Source organism: Penicillium oxalicum, chromosome I (assembly GCF_001723175.1).
Source record: "Penicillium oxalicum strain HP7-1 chromosome I, whole genome shotgun sequence".
Lineage (NCBI taxonomy): Eukaryota > Fungi > Ascomycota > Eurotiomycetes > Eurotiales > Aspergillaceae > Penicillium > Penicillium oxalicum.
In genome coordinates, this window is record NC_064650.1 from 4,201,738 (window position 1) to 4,218,954 (window position 17,217).

Here is a 17,217-nt window from a genome sequence, read left to right on the forward strand (position 1 = left end):
GTCAATTATGGTTCAGACAAAGTGAAAAGGCTGGGGCAATCGCTAGAAATAGAACCCCGGAGCTTCGAGCTCTGAAGTAACCGAGCTTAACGTCATCATGTTTTCGTCCGCTCGGTAGTGTATTTTTCCGGGCCGGTATCTCCACGTGAATTTCGCTGCGCTCTATCTATCGCTCCGTCTAGTGTCTACCCTGCCCGTCGAAGCTGCTGTCAAGCACACTTACCTCTCTCGGTTGGCGCCGACGATAATGGTGGAGGATTGGTCACCATGGAATCTCCATCATCGCATGCTGGACAAAAGCGCAAAATGAACGACATGAGCTCATCTGACGAAGATGAGCGGCCAGCGACGGGATTCCGAGGCTTCGCGCGAGCCCGCGAGCGCTCCGAATCGCCTCCGAGAATGGGTGGACTAGGCAGCGCTTCACGCAATCCCTGGAATAATATGAACAATGTCGCTACGCCAGAACCCATCCGAGGGGGAGCGGCTTCTCGTGGCGGAAAGCCCATGGCGGGGAACTCCTTTGCTGCTCGAATGATGGCAAAGATGGGTTACAAGGAGGGTCAAGGTCTGGGATCTAGTGGTCAGGGTATCGTCAATCCCATCGAAGCCCAGGCGCGACCGCAGGGAGCTGGACTTGGTGCAGTTCGTGAGAAGACCAAGCAAGCACGCGCTGAGGAGAAACGTGAGGCCGCGCGACGAGGTGAATCAGTCGACGACAGCTCCGACGAAGAGAGACGCGCCCGACGAAAGAAGAAGCACGACCGCAAGACCGAGAGCCGCAGTGGCACCGGTACACCGGTACCTCGTCCCAAGCCCAAGTTCCGGACAGCGCGAGAAATTGAGGATGCAATGGAGGGTCTGGAGGTGCCGAATGTCCTGAAGACCCTGATTGATGCTACTGGGAAAGAACAGCGCGTCTTGACCTCGACCGCCGGTCTCATGGCCACACAAGAATTCGTCAGCCAGGGGGAATCCGAGGCTCTCAAGATTGCGCGGCGTGCGCGCACAGACCTTGAAGCGTTTGCCGACGAATGGAAGGGCTTGACTGAAAGAAAACGATTCATTGAGGATGAGGAAGCTCAGGTCGTCAGCGAACTGGATGCATATCAAGATCGCCTCAATCACTTGACAGGATTGATCGCCGCGGTGGAAGAACTGGATATATTTGAGCACGAGGACAGTACCGCATCGAAATTCCACGAAATGACACAAAAGATCGAGGCGATGGAGACCAAGTACCGGGACATCGGCGACGAATATCGACTGGCAGAAACAATTGTTGCGGCGATGCACCCCCTCTTCCGGCAGGCCATGGAGGAGTGGGAACCGTTGCGGAATCCCGAGCTTCTCGTGTCAGATCTCATCCGCCTCCAGCCCATCCTTTCTCGCCGGTCTGAGAATGGTGTCTCTCAACGGTCGTCGACCACTCCCTACGAAACATTAATTTACACACTCTGGCTGCCTCGAGTCCGCTCGGCACTGCTCAATGACTGGGATGTGTACGACCCGAATGTTGCTACGGCACTGATTGTTGCTTGGAAACCCATCGTGCCGAGCTTTGTGTACGCCAATCTCATCGACCAAGTCGTAGTTCCGAAACTCGGTAGCGCCCTCAAAAACTGGAGACCCCGAAGCAGTCGACGGCACCCTTCCCAGCAAGATGGCAAGTTTCCTTGGTGGTTGTTTACGTGGTTACAATACCTGGGAGACCGACACACCAACCCCACGCAGCCCACGGGCCTCATGTCGGACATGAAGAGGAAATTCCGGGTCGTCTTAGACACATGGAGTCTACGCCGGGGCCTCGTCAACGGCATCGAACTGTGGCGGGATGCCTTGGGGGGTGAATTCGACACATGTCTCCGCAACCACCTGTTGCCTCGGTTGGCTCGCCACATTCGGGAAGACTTTATCGTGAACCCGCAGGACCAGGATTTGACCGCTCTTGAAGATGTGCTTCGGTGGAAAGACTTTTTCAAGCCCAACGTGATGGGCTTGCTATTGGTGGCCGAGTTCTTCCCGAAATGGCATGACATCTTGTACATCTGGCTCACCAATGACCCGAACTATGAAGAGGTTGGCGCTTGGTTCACCTGGTGGCAGAGTCAGATCCCCTCGGAGCTGAATGAGCTGGCCATTGTGGAAGAAGAATGGAACAAGGGCCTGCACACGATGAACCTCGCCGCTGAACTGGGCGATCGGGCTGCTCGTGAGTTGCCGCGTCCAGTCACTCGCGGTCCGGCGTCCACTCCAACCCGAGTCGAAGCCGAGGCCGAAGCCGCCGCCCGCAAAACGGCTCCTGTACCTCCGGCTCAACCGGCGATTGTGGAAGAAATTGCATTCAAGGATATTGTGGAGAATTGGTGTGCCGAACAGGGTCTGATCATGCTCCCCTTACGTGAGGCGCACCCCAAAAATGGGTCTCCTCTGTTCCGCATCACGGCCAGTGCATCTGGCAAAGGTGGTGTGGTGGCATATCTTCACGGTGAAGTTGTCTGGGTGCAAAACAAGAAGGTCAAGGATCTCTGGGAGCCCATGGGCTTGGAGGACGCTCTGGTTGAGCGTGCCGAGGGGCGGTAGCCATTCTCTCCTGTCTCGTCATGATGGGGAGTACAATAAATTACAGATGCCTTTTTTTTCGTTCGGAGATACCCAATTCAATGCTTTCGGATGGAGAAGACGATTTCCTGCCCCTGAGAATCTCGGATAGACGAGGTGTGAGTCTGCTCGCTTCGATACGACACGCGTAATCACATGGCATGAACTGCGAGTAAATCGAATGTTGACGGATGAGACCGTCGGAGGGGATACAGAGTTGTTTCCTATTGAATGCGTCTCTGCATCCTCTGCATCCTCTGCCCCTGGCCTTTCTTCTTTTCTTTTCTTTTTCCCCCCCATCTAGACAAGTGCACTTCAGCGTGAGAGGACATTCTCTTCTCCATTCAAAAGGGAAGACAAGATCCCGAGCCAATCGTTGCTGGAGAGTTCGGAGCTGGGATCATCTCCAGACTGTATGTCCGAAGTTCGGCAATAAGTGGAAGACGCCAGCTTCTCCGCCGGAGATAAAGTGACACGCGCATCGGTCTTTTCCCGTGGAGTAGGCCACGTTGATCCTTGATCCGGAGAGACATGGCCATGGTTGCATGGGTTGGCGGTTGGACCATCGTCGAGACCAGGTTTCCCATCAACAAGTGACAGTATGTTGACGTTGATGTAGAAGGAATGTATTCAGTCCTCTCTGAGCCGTGTCTGCGATCTCGACCACCTCTCACCGCGGAGCCCAAATTCCATCCTTCTCGCCATTCATCGATATCCTTCTTCATTCAGACGAGGGCCACGGGCAGACACCCGCAGTGCGTGCAGGTGATTCAGATGCAGGAGGGTCTTCTGCACAATACTACCCTTGACACTATACAGTTCTGTCGGCATGCACCAAAGACCAAGTTCTTCCGCCATGTTCCGCACTGACAGGAACACCCCTCGGAGCTCCACCTCCGTTTGAGCTGGAGATAGAGAGACGTGTCCGACCGCTCATCCCCGTGGCATATCGGTTTTCCCGGTCTTGTCCTTGACCCCCGAATCTCTCTCGCATCACTCTTCACTCTGCCCTCTGTCCAATGATGAAATCTGTGACACTTTACTCAAAATGTCAAGTTCATAGTGTATATTGTAAAGTATATACTATTGAGTAATTTAGGACACAGTCACGAGATCGAGACTCCTTCCAACTTGCACTAACAATTTCCAGATGCTCAGAGATCTCGAAAAAAAAAAACAATAGAGTAGCATGGAAGACCCGCTGTGGATTCATGAGGACCTCAAAGGTGGCCAATCATTACAGCAGCAATGGTCAGCAGCTTATACTCATCCAATAATCACTCAGTACCCCACTTGTGCGACTCCACCAGAAAGCCGAAATGAGCCACTTCTGATTGGTCACAGCATCCATCTCCTGGCGGCGCGGGTCGATCAAAATCTCGACGACGTTATTGCTGACGATTGAATCGCTGCTGATTGGACTCGTCGATGTTTCTTTCCAAGATGATCTCCATCGTTTTGTTTGGTTCTGACGACTTGGGCAGCCCGAAAGGTAAGCTCTGTATGGGGACGGAAACTTTTTGGGTGAAAGAAGGTCGAAGCTTAAAAAGCAGAAGAAAGGCTACGGAGGGGCAGAGAAAGCTCGCTGGGTCTTCTTTTTTTCTTTGACCAAAGGTTAATTCTCCCTCTCTCTCTCTCTCTCCTCGTTCTTTTTCCCAATCATCAGTCTGGGAAGTAAGTGCTTGGAATCAATTGCATCTCTTTGTTACTACTTTCGAGGCTCTTTTCTTTGATCCGGTGCCTAGCTCCACCGACATCGATCTGCGATTGAAATTCACACCCTCCGCAGAATCTTTGAAAGTTCCCTCTCTTCAACGCCTCTACTGTCACAGTGGTGTCTGGTCCTCTCTTTCACCCTCTGAGCTTTGCCGCGATCACACCTACTCACTGATCACTTTCTGGCTCCTATTTCTCACCAGAAGACCGGTTGCCTTGTTGCTGAGGCGTATCGCTCTGACGTCAACTTTGCCTTGTGGTGGTTCATAGTGATCCAATTTGGAATACTTATCTGGGACGCCTGCTTCAACCAGAGATTCTTGTACTGCCTCTGAGATCTTCCCCAAAAACAAGCAGACCGTCGCGTCAACAGTAGTACATCATACACTGTTATCACCAGGCTACGACCTATCCATCCTCCATCATGGCTCTTCTCTTTCTCAAAAAAAAGCTCTTCCCGGCCCCAGAACCCAATCAGATCCACAGTAAGTTCCATCACTGCGCTGATTGTGCCTCGAGCTTTTGCGGCAATGTTCCAGTTCCATGCTCTGATATTGCGACTCTAACCTCTCTGGTCTTCTCTCTCCTTCTAGGCAAGCCTCTCTTGGGTCACATCGACGATGAAGACACCATTCATGGAGACTCAGATCCCGACCTCGAGTCACAGCGCTCGTATGACACCTTTGGTCGCTGCGTCAGCCAAGATGGATCGACGGGCAGTGGCTCCCAGCGGTCGCGCATCAACCCGCGCATCATCTCTGATGCCATCCTGGGTCTTTCTGACGGGCTGACCGTTCCTTTTGCCCTGTCGGCAGGTCTGTCCGCCCTTGGCAACACCAAGGTCGTGGTGTTGGGTGGCCTGGCCGAGCTTGCTGCTGGTGCCATCTCCATGGGACTGGGCGGCTACGTAGGAGCCAAGAGTGAAGCGTAAGTAGAAGACTCCCCGGCCTCCCAATCTTCCTCATCCAGTCCATTCCACCGTCACGTCCCCATTTCCCCCATGACGAACACCTATATTAACCTTTGCATGGAAATAGTGAATCATATGAAGCCACCGTTCGGGAAACAAATGAGCTCATCGACAGTGATCCCTCCGCAACGTACAACATTGTCCGTGACACATTTACACCCTACGGGCTTTCTCCGACGGTGATTGATGAGATCACTCGAGACTTGCATGCCTCGCACGAGCGTCTCCGAGAATTTTTGCTGGCCTTTCATCACCGCGAGTCTGAACCCGACTGTAACCAGGCGTGGATCAGTGCGCTCACTCTTGCCATTGGGTATTTTGTGGGTGGTTTCATCCCACTGATTCCGTACTTTATTGCCTCGCAAGTGCTGGTGGCCCTCTACTGGAGTATCGGGGTCATGGGAGTGACCCTGCTGGTCTTTGGCTACGTCAAGACGTGCGTGGTTCGGGGCTGGACCGGACGGGCGAATGTGGTGGCGGCCATCTGGGGTGGTGTGCAGATGGTCTTTGTCGGAGGCGTTGCGGCGGGGGCAGCCATTGGCTTGGTCCGTCTCATCGACACGGGGAATGCCTGATGCTTGACGGCGGAGAAGACGAGGATGAATATTTCCGACACGATTGCGGACCGCATTTCATGGAGTCACGGGGTCATTTATGATATTGCGCTTTGGTTTTCTTTTGGGGTTGCCTTGCTGGGTTTCCGACTGCTATGATTTGGGAGAAATGGGCGGGGGATTGCCTAAATGTCTTTCTCAACCGGAGTGCATTCAGCGGGCGTTTCTTTTCTTTTCTTTTTTTATCCCTCTCTCTTTTCCTTTTTTTCGATGTGAAGCATATCCAACATTCCACACCCCACGACTCTCTTTTCTTCTTATTCTTCTTCTTCTTCTAGAAAAACCTTTTACACAGCAGACGAATCTATGAATCTACACTGATCGAAATGGTTCTCTTATCAAACAGGATCCTCCATCTAGGCATTCAAGCGAGCAATGCCCATTCGTCCATCCCATCTGATCTCTTCACTTCCCTCCAAAGGGCATCCATACCTCCGGAATCCCATAAAAAGACCAAAAACAACACAAAAAACAAAAGAAAACCTCCCCAAACCGTGGACAATCCCAAAATCCCCTCCCATCTCCTCCATCTCACCCAGCCAACGCTCTCCCCACCAACTCCCTCCCTTTCTCCGACATTCGAATCTTCAACGCCTCCTCCCTCCCCCTCGCACTCATCTTCCCCCAACTTTTGCGCAAAATCCCCACCATCTTCTCCTCATCCCCCAACTGCCCCTCAAACCCATCCAACTGATCATCCAAAAACACCAAACACGCCACATCCTCCAGCGTCTGCGTCTCCGCATCCCCCCGCTTCAAGTCAGCCTTGCGCACCAGCGCACCGACCCGTTCCGCCTGCGCCGCCGTGTACCCGCTCTCTAGGCAGATCTGCTCGGCCAGAGCGGCCTGGCGCCGCTGGAGCTCGGTGCGCCAGGCGTGGTAGCCCGGTTTGGTGGCGGGGTAGGTGGTGCGGGGGAGTTCCCAGCGGCGGAGGTGTTGGGCGCGAATGGCGAGGCGGAGGAGGTCGGAGGCGGAGGGGTCGAGCCGGTCGAGGTAGAAGGTCATTTGTTGGGCGTAGTGGAGTTCATAGGGGATGGTGGTGGGAGAGTCGGGGGAATGAGGATTGTTGGTGATGGTGATGGTGGTGGGATCGTCGCGGTGGGCGGCGTCGATTTTGGCGAGGGCGAGCTCGTAGGGCGACATTCTTTTTGTTTTAATTTTTAATTTCTTATATTTTTTTGTTGAGGGAGGGGGGTTCTGTTTGAGCTTGTGTTGGTGATTTGAAATGGAATCAAGTAGGTTTTGAAAAAGGGAGAAAGAGGAATAGAGTACCTCACGAGAACCGAGTTGGGAAGATGCGCCCTGAGTCAGGTGTGTTGTCGTGGATACGGAATAGTCCTACTCCCTCGGGGAAAAAAAACGGGTGGTAGTACAAGGGAGTGCTTTTGCCAGAGAAAAGCAAGAACCAAGAGAAGATGACTCTTTAAACTGGTCCCGGTGACCCGGTGGGATGAGATGAACGGCGCATCCCACTTGTGTGAAGCGGCCCGTTATCGGCCTCCTCCACGCCAAGTACTCCAAAAGGACTGACAATCCGATCCGAACAGAGGGAGAACCAAATTCCGGGACTGATAAGTAGGAGGAGAGGCCTCTCCTATTATGGTCTAGCGGCATCGGTGGAGTCAGGGTCTATAATCACATGCCAGTGGAAACGCGCCAACTCCAAGTCTCATCGAGGATCCAAGACTCCTAACTGCTGAAAACTGGCACATCAAGGCGAGAACTCCCTCTCTCCATCGGAGATGACGGGAATCACATATTCAAATGTTATACATATCATGGGGGAAAAATTCTGGGTTGACATCCACGATGATCAAAACCGACTAAAGCAAGGGAAGCGAGCACACCCATTGTTCATCGATGGTGTAGTGAACGGTCAGTAGCGTCCTACCGAATGGAGGCTCAACCCACATATTCTTGCTTTTCTCTTTCTCTTTCTCTGGAGGAAGACCGGTGGCCCCCCACCGGGTCCGACATTGGCGGAGGGACCGCCCCCCTTCCCCTATCTTCTTGAATCTCCAGAGAACGGCGCAAGGGTCAGCAGTTCCCGCCCCCTTCACCCTTTCCTCATCGTGGGATCGGTCCCTGATGATATCCCGCGTATCCGGGGACTGCCACCGATGGCGGTGGGTGTGATGGGTAGGACCCCCGATTCATTCCATAATCAGCCGGTCCTTCTCGCAACATCTTCTCCAGGGACGCCGACTTGCGCTCGAAATCTTCCAGGGGTTGATCCAGTCCCCACTTGCGCTTGCAGTAGTGCAACAGATCGCGTACGTAGGAGAGACAGCGAAAGGCACGCGGCCGACCGTTGATCCGATCCTCCACGGCAAGGAGAGGGGCCTCCGGCGTCCCCGCCGGCACCGGCGGAGGGGTGGGCATGACCGGACTCAGCAAGAATTCAAAGTCGTCGGTCAGGATGTGAACAAAGACGTGGCCCACCTGCTGGACACGAGTGATGTCCAGAAAAGTGACAAACGGTAACGCACTCGGATTCTCCAGCACCTGGTGGATCTGGCTGATAAAGTCCAGGCAGCGGTCAAAGAGGAGGGCTTTGTTGTAGTCACCCAGGACGGGATATCGATTGGATGGCGACAGCAGAATGATGGTGGTGTAGAGCAGTTCCAGCCGATACAGCAGAGAGAAGTGTTTGGGCGCACTGGGGGGACATTCGTGGTACCAGTCACGGGCTTGGGCGCAGAGGGTCCAGATTTGCGCAATGGGCTGGGGGGACGGCTCGCGGGAGCTGTAATACATGTCGTGATAGCCCGCAGACAGAATCTTGCGGATTCGAACAATGTGTAGGGACGGGGCAGGGTTGCGAAGGAAGATGGACTTGTACTCGGCGGTCGAGGATGAAGTATCGGTGGCTGGCAGCGCCACATTCACTGACTCGTCGGAGAAGGTAAACGTCTGGTGGAGTGCAGAGCTCATGCCGCTACCGAAGAGAGTTTCCATCAGCCAAAAGAAAGACAAGAATCACTAAAGGACGACGAAAAGAAGAAAGAAGGAAGGAAGGAAGGAAGGGAAAAAAAAGGCAAAGCACAATAAATGGTGGCATCAACTCCATCAACTTACCGATCCAGAGAATAGAGACAGTGAAAGACTCGCCGGCGCATGTCGAGGCGATCAGGACTCAAAGACACTTCGGCCGGAGGGTCTTGGTGCAGACCCAGATCAATGGCCACTCGAATGGCCATCCCGACGAGGTACCAGCTACGGAACCGACCCGGATCCGCCAGGGCATATTGCGCCAAGAGAAGGATGGCTTGGACACAGGTGATGGATCCGGGCCGAAAGACATCGTCGGCGTAGATGAGGGCCTCGGATACCAGCGCCAGCGCGCGCTGGTTGTTGCGATCGTTCTTTTGATAGGAGACCGAGGCGGAGGCGATTGCGAGGACCAAGCGCACCGTCCAGTGGTCAAAGGGTTTGGCGAATCGACCGTCCGATTGATAAACCGCATCGACCGAGGTCCAGAAGCTCGTCTCCACAAAGAAGGGGAATTGGATAAAGACATTATCAAAGTAGTACTGCAAGAGAGGAGTGGCTTCATGTCGCGCCGGCAATGGATTCGGGGTGCGCGGGGGTGGATATCCCACGGTGGCGACCGACAGGAGGAGATTCGCGAAGCTGGTCTTGGAGGTGATGCCCTGAAAGTCGCGCGACGTCGCATTCACCGACAAGAAGCCAAAGTCCCCGACCAGGTCGTCAATGTCGGACACTTCCCGGTGATGGGCCGACCCAACGGGCCCGTCGGAGGCCGTGGAGGTGATGGACATTTCGCGCACCACCCCATTCGCGTTGTCCGAGGGGATGGAATTTTGACGATGGCGGAGGAGGGCGATCTTCTGTTCGAGCTTTTCACAGTAGCCCTCGAGTGAGGCCACATAGCTGCGCTCTTTTCCCTTGGCGAACTCATCGCTGGCGCCCGAGCACAGGGCCTCTTTGCCCACCTTTTCACAGGCGGAGCAGGCGGGGAGCTTGCCATCGCACTTGATTTTGGCGGTCCGACAGCGTGAACACGCAGCCACCGGCCGACTGACCTTCAAATGAGGGTTATCCAGGAAGCTGTTGGCCATGGCGGGCATCGAGGCAGCTCATGGCCCACCCTCAAGGGGGACCTGGTCAAGAGAGACGGGGGGCCAACTGCCCAGCTGGAAAGACACGAAGGGTGGAGGCAGGAGACTAGAACCCCTCCGCGAAAGAGAGGAACGATAAGACCGAGCAGAGAAGAAGTGAATGGGGCCAGATCAAGCGCTAAGGTTGTGCTGACAGGCTGCTGACCGCTGACTGACTCGTCACGTTTTGTTCTTTTTTCTTTTCTCTCTCTCTCTCTCTCTTTTTTTTTCGCCTTCTTTTTTTTACCTTCTTGTTCTTTCGTAGGGCTGTTCTCCCCACACGCAGGAAGTGCGGAAAAACAGGGGAGAATGATGGGCGGAGAGGAATGGGAGACAACGTCCACTGGCTGTGGAGGAGGAGGTGGACTAAGTCGGACTACTACTAGTATGCCTCCTCGTACTGCCACTACTGCCACTCCCACGCTTAGAGGTACCGTAGGAGCTGTACGACTGTCGAATCCAGGAACTGTGGCAGCGCTGTCTCGGAGGGGTTGTAGCCGGGCAAATCTTTCGACTATAGTGGAAGGACTCCACCGACACTCGAGTTTGCAGGATTTTTGAAATTTCAGTTTCCTCAAACGAGACCCAAAGGAAAAAAAAAAAAACGGGCGATCAAAAGGGATAAGCTACACCCGACTGGGAGAAGGGAGAATGTCAAAGGTGAAGAGACTGGAGACGTGAAGAGCGCCCCGCTCTCCCAAGGCCGTCCTGGGCAGTCCAGATGGAGCCCCCCCACCAGATCGTCACGCATCGACCATCGGACGCAAGTGCTGGACCGAACCGGGGGAACAGTAAACCGAAGCACGAATCAATCCAACCCGTGCATCTTCGACCATGGAGATTGTGGATTGGACACAACTCGAAAAAGAGCTCTGCGGCCGAAAGTCTTTATCCAAATTCTGGACCGTGAGAAGGCCCCCGGACCATGGAATAGACCTCGAGGGTCAGCCAGAGAGGGTCAATGACCCGTTTCGATTATGGCAGAGTTGGCAATCCCGGGAACCTTTCTGAAGCGATGATAGTGCCGGAGATCTAGTCTTCTCAGCCGATGGAGATGGAGGTTCCATGTCGTCTCACAGACAATGATCTGATTTGGGTACTCTCCGACTGTCCAACACCACCATGTGAGGATTGGACGGTGCACGTCTGCTGCTCTGTGGCTGGTCGGTTACGTTGGAAGAGACAACGCCCTCCTCGCTTCGCAGTGGCTTCGCATTTGAACTGACTTGGGTTTCAACATGGACGGGAAGGCCAGATCTCGACCTCGACTCATGGTCACATGCTTATCTCAGACGCGCTGCGCGACTATTGTCTTGATTCGGGAAACTGTCGGTCACGATATAAGACTGATTCAGACCCAATCCCTATGTACACAAGCAGCAATCAGGCTTCTCTCCCCCCCCTCGACGCTTTGCGCACCGCTCGAGGAAACGTCTCCAAGCCTGCAAATCAGGCATCTGTCACTGTCATCCTTGGGACGTGTACCGGTGTTCAGGGAGGGAGGATTAGCAGAGGAAATTGTCCGATGGGCCATTTCCTGGGTCGCTACGGATTGCCCGGGTCTGGAGGAGAAGATGTGAACCTGGGGATGACTCGTGCGCGGCCATCGACCAAGCTTTCAAGTATGAATCGATAACATGGCCGCGGAACCAATGACCGACACGCAGGTTCACGGTCAATGCTTCCATGTGGAGACGGGTGGCGTCGATGGGACGTCTCCGCGTCCATCGCAGCAGTGTACTCAACCATTGAAGTTCCTGGACTCGATATCTAACCCGACAGGGACAGATACCGAGATTAAAATGTGGTACTTGGGCACTATGGACAATGACCAGTCCACACAGTATGATTATTCGACCGGCCCTTGGCGATTCGCAAACTCCTCTGCTTCCATCCGGATTCTGTCCGCTCGCCTTTGTCGGTCTCGTGGTCCGTGCCACTGGTTCATCGAGCTCGAAAGTTTCCTCTTTTGCTGGGTCCTCCTGTTCCCCAGTCCCCGCGTGCCCATGGTTCGATGGTCTGGCGGGTTGATCGCCCGAGAGGTATGCGTGGGGGGGTCTTTTTTACATCTGCTGGATAACTGATGACTTATGAGATATCGTCTGACCACCTTGGGTTCATAGGGTCTTGTCCAAGGCCTCAATTCCTTTCTGGGCTAGATGAGGTCGAGCATGAAAATGCCTGGACTGACCGTAGAGGGTCTTCCTCATTCCCAATCTAATCTAGCCTGGCAGCCAGTTGTGTACTACGGACAATGGTACCCAAACGCTTCTCATCGGGGAAAAAGAAAGGAGGAGGGGAGGGGGAAGCAGCGAAGCTGGAACCAAGCCGAGTCGGTGTGACCCAATTGAGGAAGCCCATCGTCGCCAGAAGCAGGGCTGCGTGGCTCTGAACCTATCATATTTGTGCCCAACGGGAGGAGTCGCTGGGAGAGGAGAGGCGACAGTATTCATCATCATTTGCAACGTGCCCGGACACATCCACGGTTCGGCCCAACCGGAATGTGCCGCAGAAGATGGCGACTGTACAATCCGTCCGGTGGACGACAAGTCCCCTTGGTCCTGTGGGCCTCCTCGTCCGGGACCTTTCCTTCTCGGACAGATGAACTGATTTGATATAGAATGAGATTTGTCCTGTGAGTCCATCGACACGGGAGCCCTCTTTTCGTGATGCCTTTCGGTGCGACCTCGTCGCCTGTCGAGCATCGTTGCGTTTGTGCTCTCTGCCCTGGGTCCTTGCTGCTGCATGTGTCTGATCGTCCATCGACTTGGCAAGACAGCGCACAAGGCAATGCATTTTGAAACGGCGAGACCCGACCCTCACGAGCAATCGTTGAACCCGTTTTTCCCGTCGTTCCATCACTTTATCTCTCACTAATCGGGATCAATTCGGTTCCCCTCGCTGTCTGCCACGGGCAACCTCCATACCCGTGCGACAGCGTCCAGTTCAAATCTCTTCGATCTCGTAGCCTAAGCTCTCTGACCTGCTTCACTATTGTCTTGTAGATCGAAGGTCCAGGTTGTAATTGCCCCCAGTGCACTAAGGGAGTTCTAGGTTCTGACGGACCCACGCTGCTCTTTGGGGGCGAGCTTCTGGCTTCCACTGGCCTCCTGTCTTTATTTTATTTTTATTTTTATTTTTTTGCTCTCCTGGGATCTTTTCTCTCGTGCATCCCCATCTCTTCAGTGACCGAATCGTCTGAGCTCTTGGGGGGGGGCACCCCTCCAAAGGATCATCCCCACCATCGTCCACCAGCTCCACCAAAGACCCTCCTCCGTCTTGTTCGCATCCTTCATCTCATCCCACTGAGCCCCCCCTACCGACCGAGCTGGGGCGCGGCTGTGGCCCATTCGACTCCTCGCCCGGACCGTCAAGATCCGTGACCCAAGATTCAAGACCCATCTGGACTCTTTCACCAAGTGTACCCTACCCGGTTCGTCTCCATCCGAAATACCACCCCCCTCGTTTCCGCCATCACTTTTTCTCCTCGGCTCTCCCAATCCATCCGTCGATCGCTCCTCACGCGCCGACCCGCCTCAATCTTTCCCTCCCCCCATCTTCGTGCTCACTTTGACTGTTCAGGGTCCACGGTCCACGGTCCAGACTGTTGATTCTGTTCATCCCGCTCATCTTACTCACCCTACTCACCTTTTCCACCCGCACTTCCTTTCCCCCTCCAGCCGCATGACAGGACCATGTCGATCGCGGCAAGAGCATCTACTGAACCGACGCAGCGTGCTTTGAATGGCAATCACCACCACCGCCCGTGCATGTGATTGCTCTCTTTTTCGTCCACCTTGCCCCTGGGATTGGCGATTCACCCACGAGCCATGACCCAGAGCGCCCACAACTACGAAGGGCACCTTTCCCCCGATCCCTACGCATTGGAGACACCGGATGGCCGCATCGCACACACCTTGACGGCCTGCACGAGGTGTCGAAAGGTACGCTGCACATTGAACTGCATTCTCTTTGCTTGTTGGTCCCCATGGTCGTCTCTGGTCCTCGATCCCGGAGCCGGTTGACTGGGAAGATGAGGATCGAGGCCTGTGAATGAAAGGGGCACGAAAAAAGAAGAGGGGGAGAGAGAAAAAAAAGGAGAACCAAAAATAAAAGCAAGAAGGAGAGAGAGAATGTGTGCGGAGAAGAAGGAGAAACGGCACTGTCTTGATCAACTTCCCATTTACAAGAACGCTCACTAACGACCAGACTCATTCTTCCAGCGGAAATCAAGATGTGATCCGGGGATTCCTCGCTGCGCGCCCTGCGAACGAAGCAATGCGAGATGCGTGTACTACGACACGGCTCGCGCCCAGACGGTCTCGCGCACACATATCGTTTCCTTACGAGAAAAGGCCCGTGCTCTTGAAAAAGAGCTGGCCAAAGCGGAGCAAGAGATTCAACACACGGCCGATGCTGAGTTGATGGTGCGGGGTGCGGGCCGCATCCGCTTCTCCGATAACGACGAGCCTCGATACTTGGGCGCCTCGAGTGGGATCGCCATGAGTCGTCTGGTCATGGAAATCGCCAAGCAGAATACAGACTCGAAAAGCATCAAGGATGTCGTTCCGGAATTGACCGCCCAAGAGATCAGAGCGGCCTTTGCGCAGGAGGACACAAAGCCCACCTCCAAGGTCTATCCGATGATCAGCTCGATCCCGTCGGATAGCCTGCCCCCGCGAAACTTGACGGAGAGACTCATCGATCTCTTCGTGGTCAAAGGTAGGGAATAGACATGGCCCTCTTCGATCACATGCGTCGATGCCGGATCCTTCCAGGATAGGCCGGGAAAACTCCCCTGCCCCCGCGCGGACTCTTTGGCTGACATCTCCTCCCGCGCACTCCCTAGCCCAGGCACTGCTCCCGACGCTACACATCCCGAGCTTCCGTCGAGAGGCCGAAGAGGTGTTTGATGGATCCAACGATCCATGCCATAATTTCCAATTACGAATGGTGATTGCCATCAGCATGCAGAAACTGAGTCCTGACTACGCCGGCTTGGCGGACAGCTTCTACCTGGCCGCGCTTCCCTTTTTGGAGCCAACCCTGAAGCGGATGGACTTGCGGGCACTGCAATGCCTCGTCTTGATCGCCCAGTACTCCATGCTAACTCCAACGAGGACTGCCTCATATTGGGTGGTCGGCACGGCTATGCGGATGTGCCAGGACTTGGGCTTCTGCGAAGAAGCGACCATCACCCAGTCGTCTGATGGAAAGCCGCTGAACCCCTTGGAGCTGGATATGCGTCGAAGGCTCTTCTGGATCGTCTCCTCCATGGAATTCGGTCTGTCACACAGTCTGGGCCGGACGAGTGCCTGGAGTGTGACGCATGATAACGTCAATGTCCATTTCTTTGAATTGGTGGACGATCGCTACATTACCGCAGACGGCATCAACCCCCACGCCAAGCCTGTCCTGGCGAAGTGTATCGCGATCCACTTTTTCAAGATGCGCATTCTCCAACTGGAGGTGCGACGGATGCTGTACTTGAACCGACGAGAGACGCCAACGCACGACCAGGACCCTTGGTTTCACCACATGCTCGCGAAAGTGGATGAGTGGGTAGACAACTGCCCCAAGAATGACGACGGCTCAGGCTTGAATGTGAAGTGGTATGTTTCCAACGTGATCACCGGTCTAGCATAGAGCTGTGTCATCTCCTTTGGGCGCCAAGTTCATCACTGACCAAGGGCCCTCCTCCCTTTCCCCCTTTTCCTTACAGGTTCCAAGGTCGAAGGAACACCATGGTCATCCTCATGCATCGTCCAACTCCTCAGATTCCCGAGCCCTCGGTCCACGCTGCGCAGATCTGCTATGACGCAGCCACCTTTAACATCGCGATGCATCACGAACAAACCCTCACGGGGTCGGTAGACCTTACCTGGATCTTCACCCAGTCTCTGTTCATGGTATTCAACATTGTGCTCTGGACCCTGTCCTATCCAGAGATCCGCAAGGAGCATCCCATTGATGAGGTCCAGTCCTACCTGGACATGGCGCTGGAAGTGATTGTCCACGCGGCAGAGCGCTGGCCTGGCGTGCAGTCGGCCTTGATCCTCTACAAACGTCTAGTGGAGGCCTGCCTCAAGGCCTATTCTACCGAGGAATCGTTTGTGGTTCACTCCCCATCCAATCATCCCACCCCAACTTCGTCGCAAGAGGTGGCCACCCCACCGGCCATGTCGAGCCCATCGACAAGTACAACGGCATCTCTCTACTCGCACACGCACCGCGCAGCATCCCGGTCCATTGGAGATTGCGCATCGGCGGGGACTTTCTCCAGAGGCCCTTCGGCGGATCCGCCGGGTCCGTACTGCAGTGCGGCTCAGAACTATACCCCTCCCGCCTTTGCTGCGCACGCGGCCGAGTCGAGTCAACAATCGCCCGCTACACCGACCTACGACGTCCAGTCTGCCATTGCCGCGACGGGTGCAGATCCGCAGCAGTCCACTCCCACCTACTGTCCCACCTCGGGACCTTTCTCGGACCTCTCCGTGGACCCGAACACGCCCTACAACGCGATCCCCTCTGTGGTTCCGGGATTGCAAGGCTGGGATCCCAACTTCTCGTTGGCTTCCACCACGGCGAGCCACCTGGCCTACGTCGATGCCACGGTCGATCCCATGCAGTGGACCTTCTCCATCGGAGACCAATACTCCAACTATTTCAACGAGCCATTCCCCACGCCATCGTGGAGGGAACGGACACTGAGCCAGCAGGAGCAGATTGAGCTCATGGCCTCCTTGGAATTCAATATTCCTGACGTCTCTGCCCAGCTCGGGCATGAATCGAATGCCTTTTACCAATCGTAGAGGGCGAAAAAGCCTGGGGACACGACTGAGGTGTCCTCCAGGACAACCGTGGACGAACTCGCTCCGATGGGAGCGAAGGTGCATCATCAGAGCAGGGCCTGTATGCCAAGGGGGCCCTCCCCAATGTGAAGAGAAAATTACCGAAATTTAATTAGTGAGATGATCACGAGCAAGGGGGCTGAATATCGAAAGATCCTGCGCCACGCTTTCCGGGGGGGGGGTTTGGACCCCCTCTCTGTTGTAGAGCTGAGTAGCCTCCTCAAAAAAGTTTCCTGAATCACACAGTATTCTGAAGACACCTTGGTCAATAAATTTCAACCATCGATCTTCTGAGAAGCTCCAATTGAGTCATGATTTGCCAAGGTGATCCTGTAGCTCGGTGC

The 17,217-nt window shown here is 54.6% G+C and overlaps 7 protein-coding genes across 7 annotated transcripts; 4 read left to right on the forward strand and 3 right to left on the reverse strand.

The window, feature by feature from the left end:
* Window positions 1-267: 267 nt before the first annotated feature.
* Window positions 268-2,583, forward strand: POX_a01376 (uncharacterized protein; the record flags this gene model as incomplete). The annotated part of the gene is made up of 1 exon (XM_050110304.1): window positions 268-2,583. One exon carries the CDS (start codon window positions 268-270, stop codon window positions 2,581-2,583), a length of 2,316 nt encoding a protein of 771 aa, XP_049974072.1.
* A 2,158-nt stretch (window positions 2,584-4,741) lies between these two features.
* POX_a01377 (Vacuolar iron transporter cccA) lies at window positions 4,742-5,862 on the forward strand (the record flags this gene model as incomplete). The annotated part of the gene is made up of 3 exons (XM_050110305.1): window positions 4,742-4,802; window positions 4,857-5,244; window positions 5,355-5,862. The coding sequence occupies 3 exons, from the start codon at window positions 4,742-4,744 to the stop codon at window positions 5,860-5,862; spliced, it is 957 nt and encodes a 318-aa protein (XP_049974073.1).
* A 570-nt stretch (window positions 5,863-6,432) lies between these two features.
* Window positions 6,433-7,044, reverse strand: POX_a01378 (uncharacterized protein; the record flags this gene model as incomplete). Its single annotated transcript, XM_050110306.1, has 1 exon — window positions 6,433-7,044. The coding sequence occupies one exon, from the start codon at window positions 7,042-7,044 to the stop codon at window positions 6,433-6,435; it is 612 nt and encodes a 203-aa protein (XP_049974074.1).
* Window positions 7,045-7,968: 924 nt separating this feature from the next.
* POX_a01379 (uncharacterized protein) lies at window positions 7,969-9,992 on the reverse strand (the record flags this gene model as incomplete). Its single annotated transcript, XM_050110307.1, has 2 exons — window positions 7,969-8,839; window positions 8,980-9,992. 2 exons carry the CDS (start codon window positions 9,990-9,992, stop codon window positions 7,969-7,971), a joined length of 1,884 nt encoding a protein of 627 aa, XP_049974075.1.
* A 1,667-nt stretch (window positions 9,993-11,659) lies between these two features.
* Window positions 11,660-12,181, forward strand: POX_a01380 (uncharacterized protein; the record flags this gene model as incomplete). Its single annotated transcript, XM_050110308.1, has 2 exons — window positions 11,660-12,064; window positions 12,146-12,181. The coding sequence occupies 2 exons, from the start codon at window positions 11,660-11,662 to the stop codon at window positions 12,179-12,181; spliced, it is 441 nt and encodes a 146-aa protein (XP_049974076.1).
* Window positions 12,182-12,419: 238 nt separating this feature from the next.
* On the reverse strand, window positions 12,420-12,818 carry POX_a01381 (uncharacterized protein; the record flags this gene model as incomplete). The annotated part of the gene is made up of 1 exon (XM_050110309.1): window positions 12,420-12,818. The coding sequence occupies one exon, from the start codon at window positions 12,816-12,818 to the stop codon at window positions 12,420-12,422; it is 399 nt and encodes a 132-aa protein (XP_049974077.1).
* A 1,034-nt stretch (window positions 12,819-13,852) lies between these two features.
* On the forward strand, window positions 13,853-16,834 carry POX_a01382 (uncharacterized protein; the record flags this gene model as incomplete). The annotated part of the gene is made up of 4 exons (XM_050110310.1): window positions 13,853-13,966; window positions 14,246-14,744; window positions 14,806-15,634; window positions 15,745-16,834. 4 exons carry the CDS (start codon window positions 13,853-13,855, stop codon window positions 16,832-16,834), a joined length of 2,532 nt encoding a protein of 843 aa, XP_049974078.1.
* Window positions 16,835-17,217: the final 383 nt, after the last annotated feature.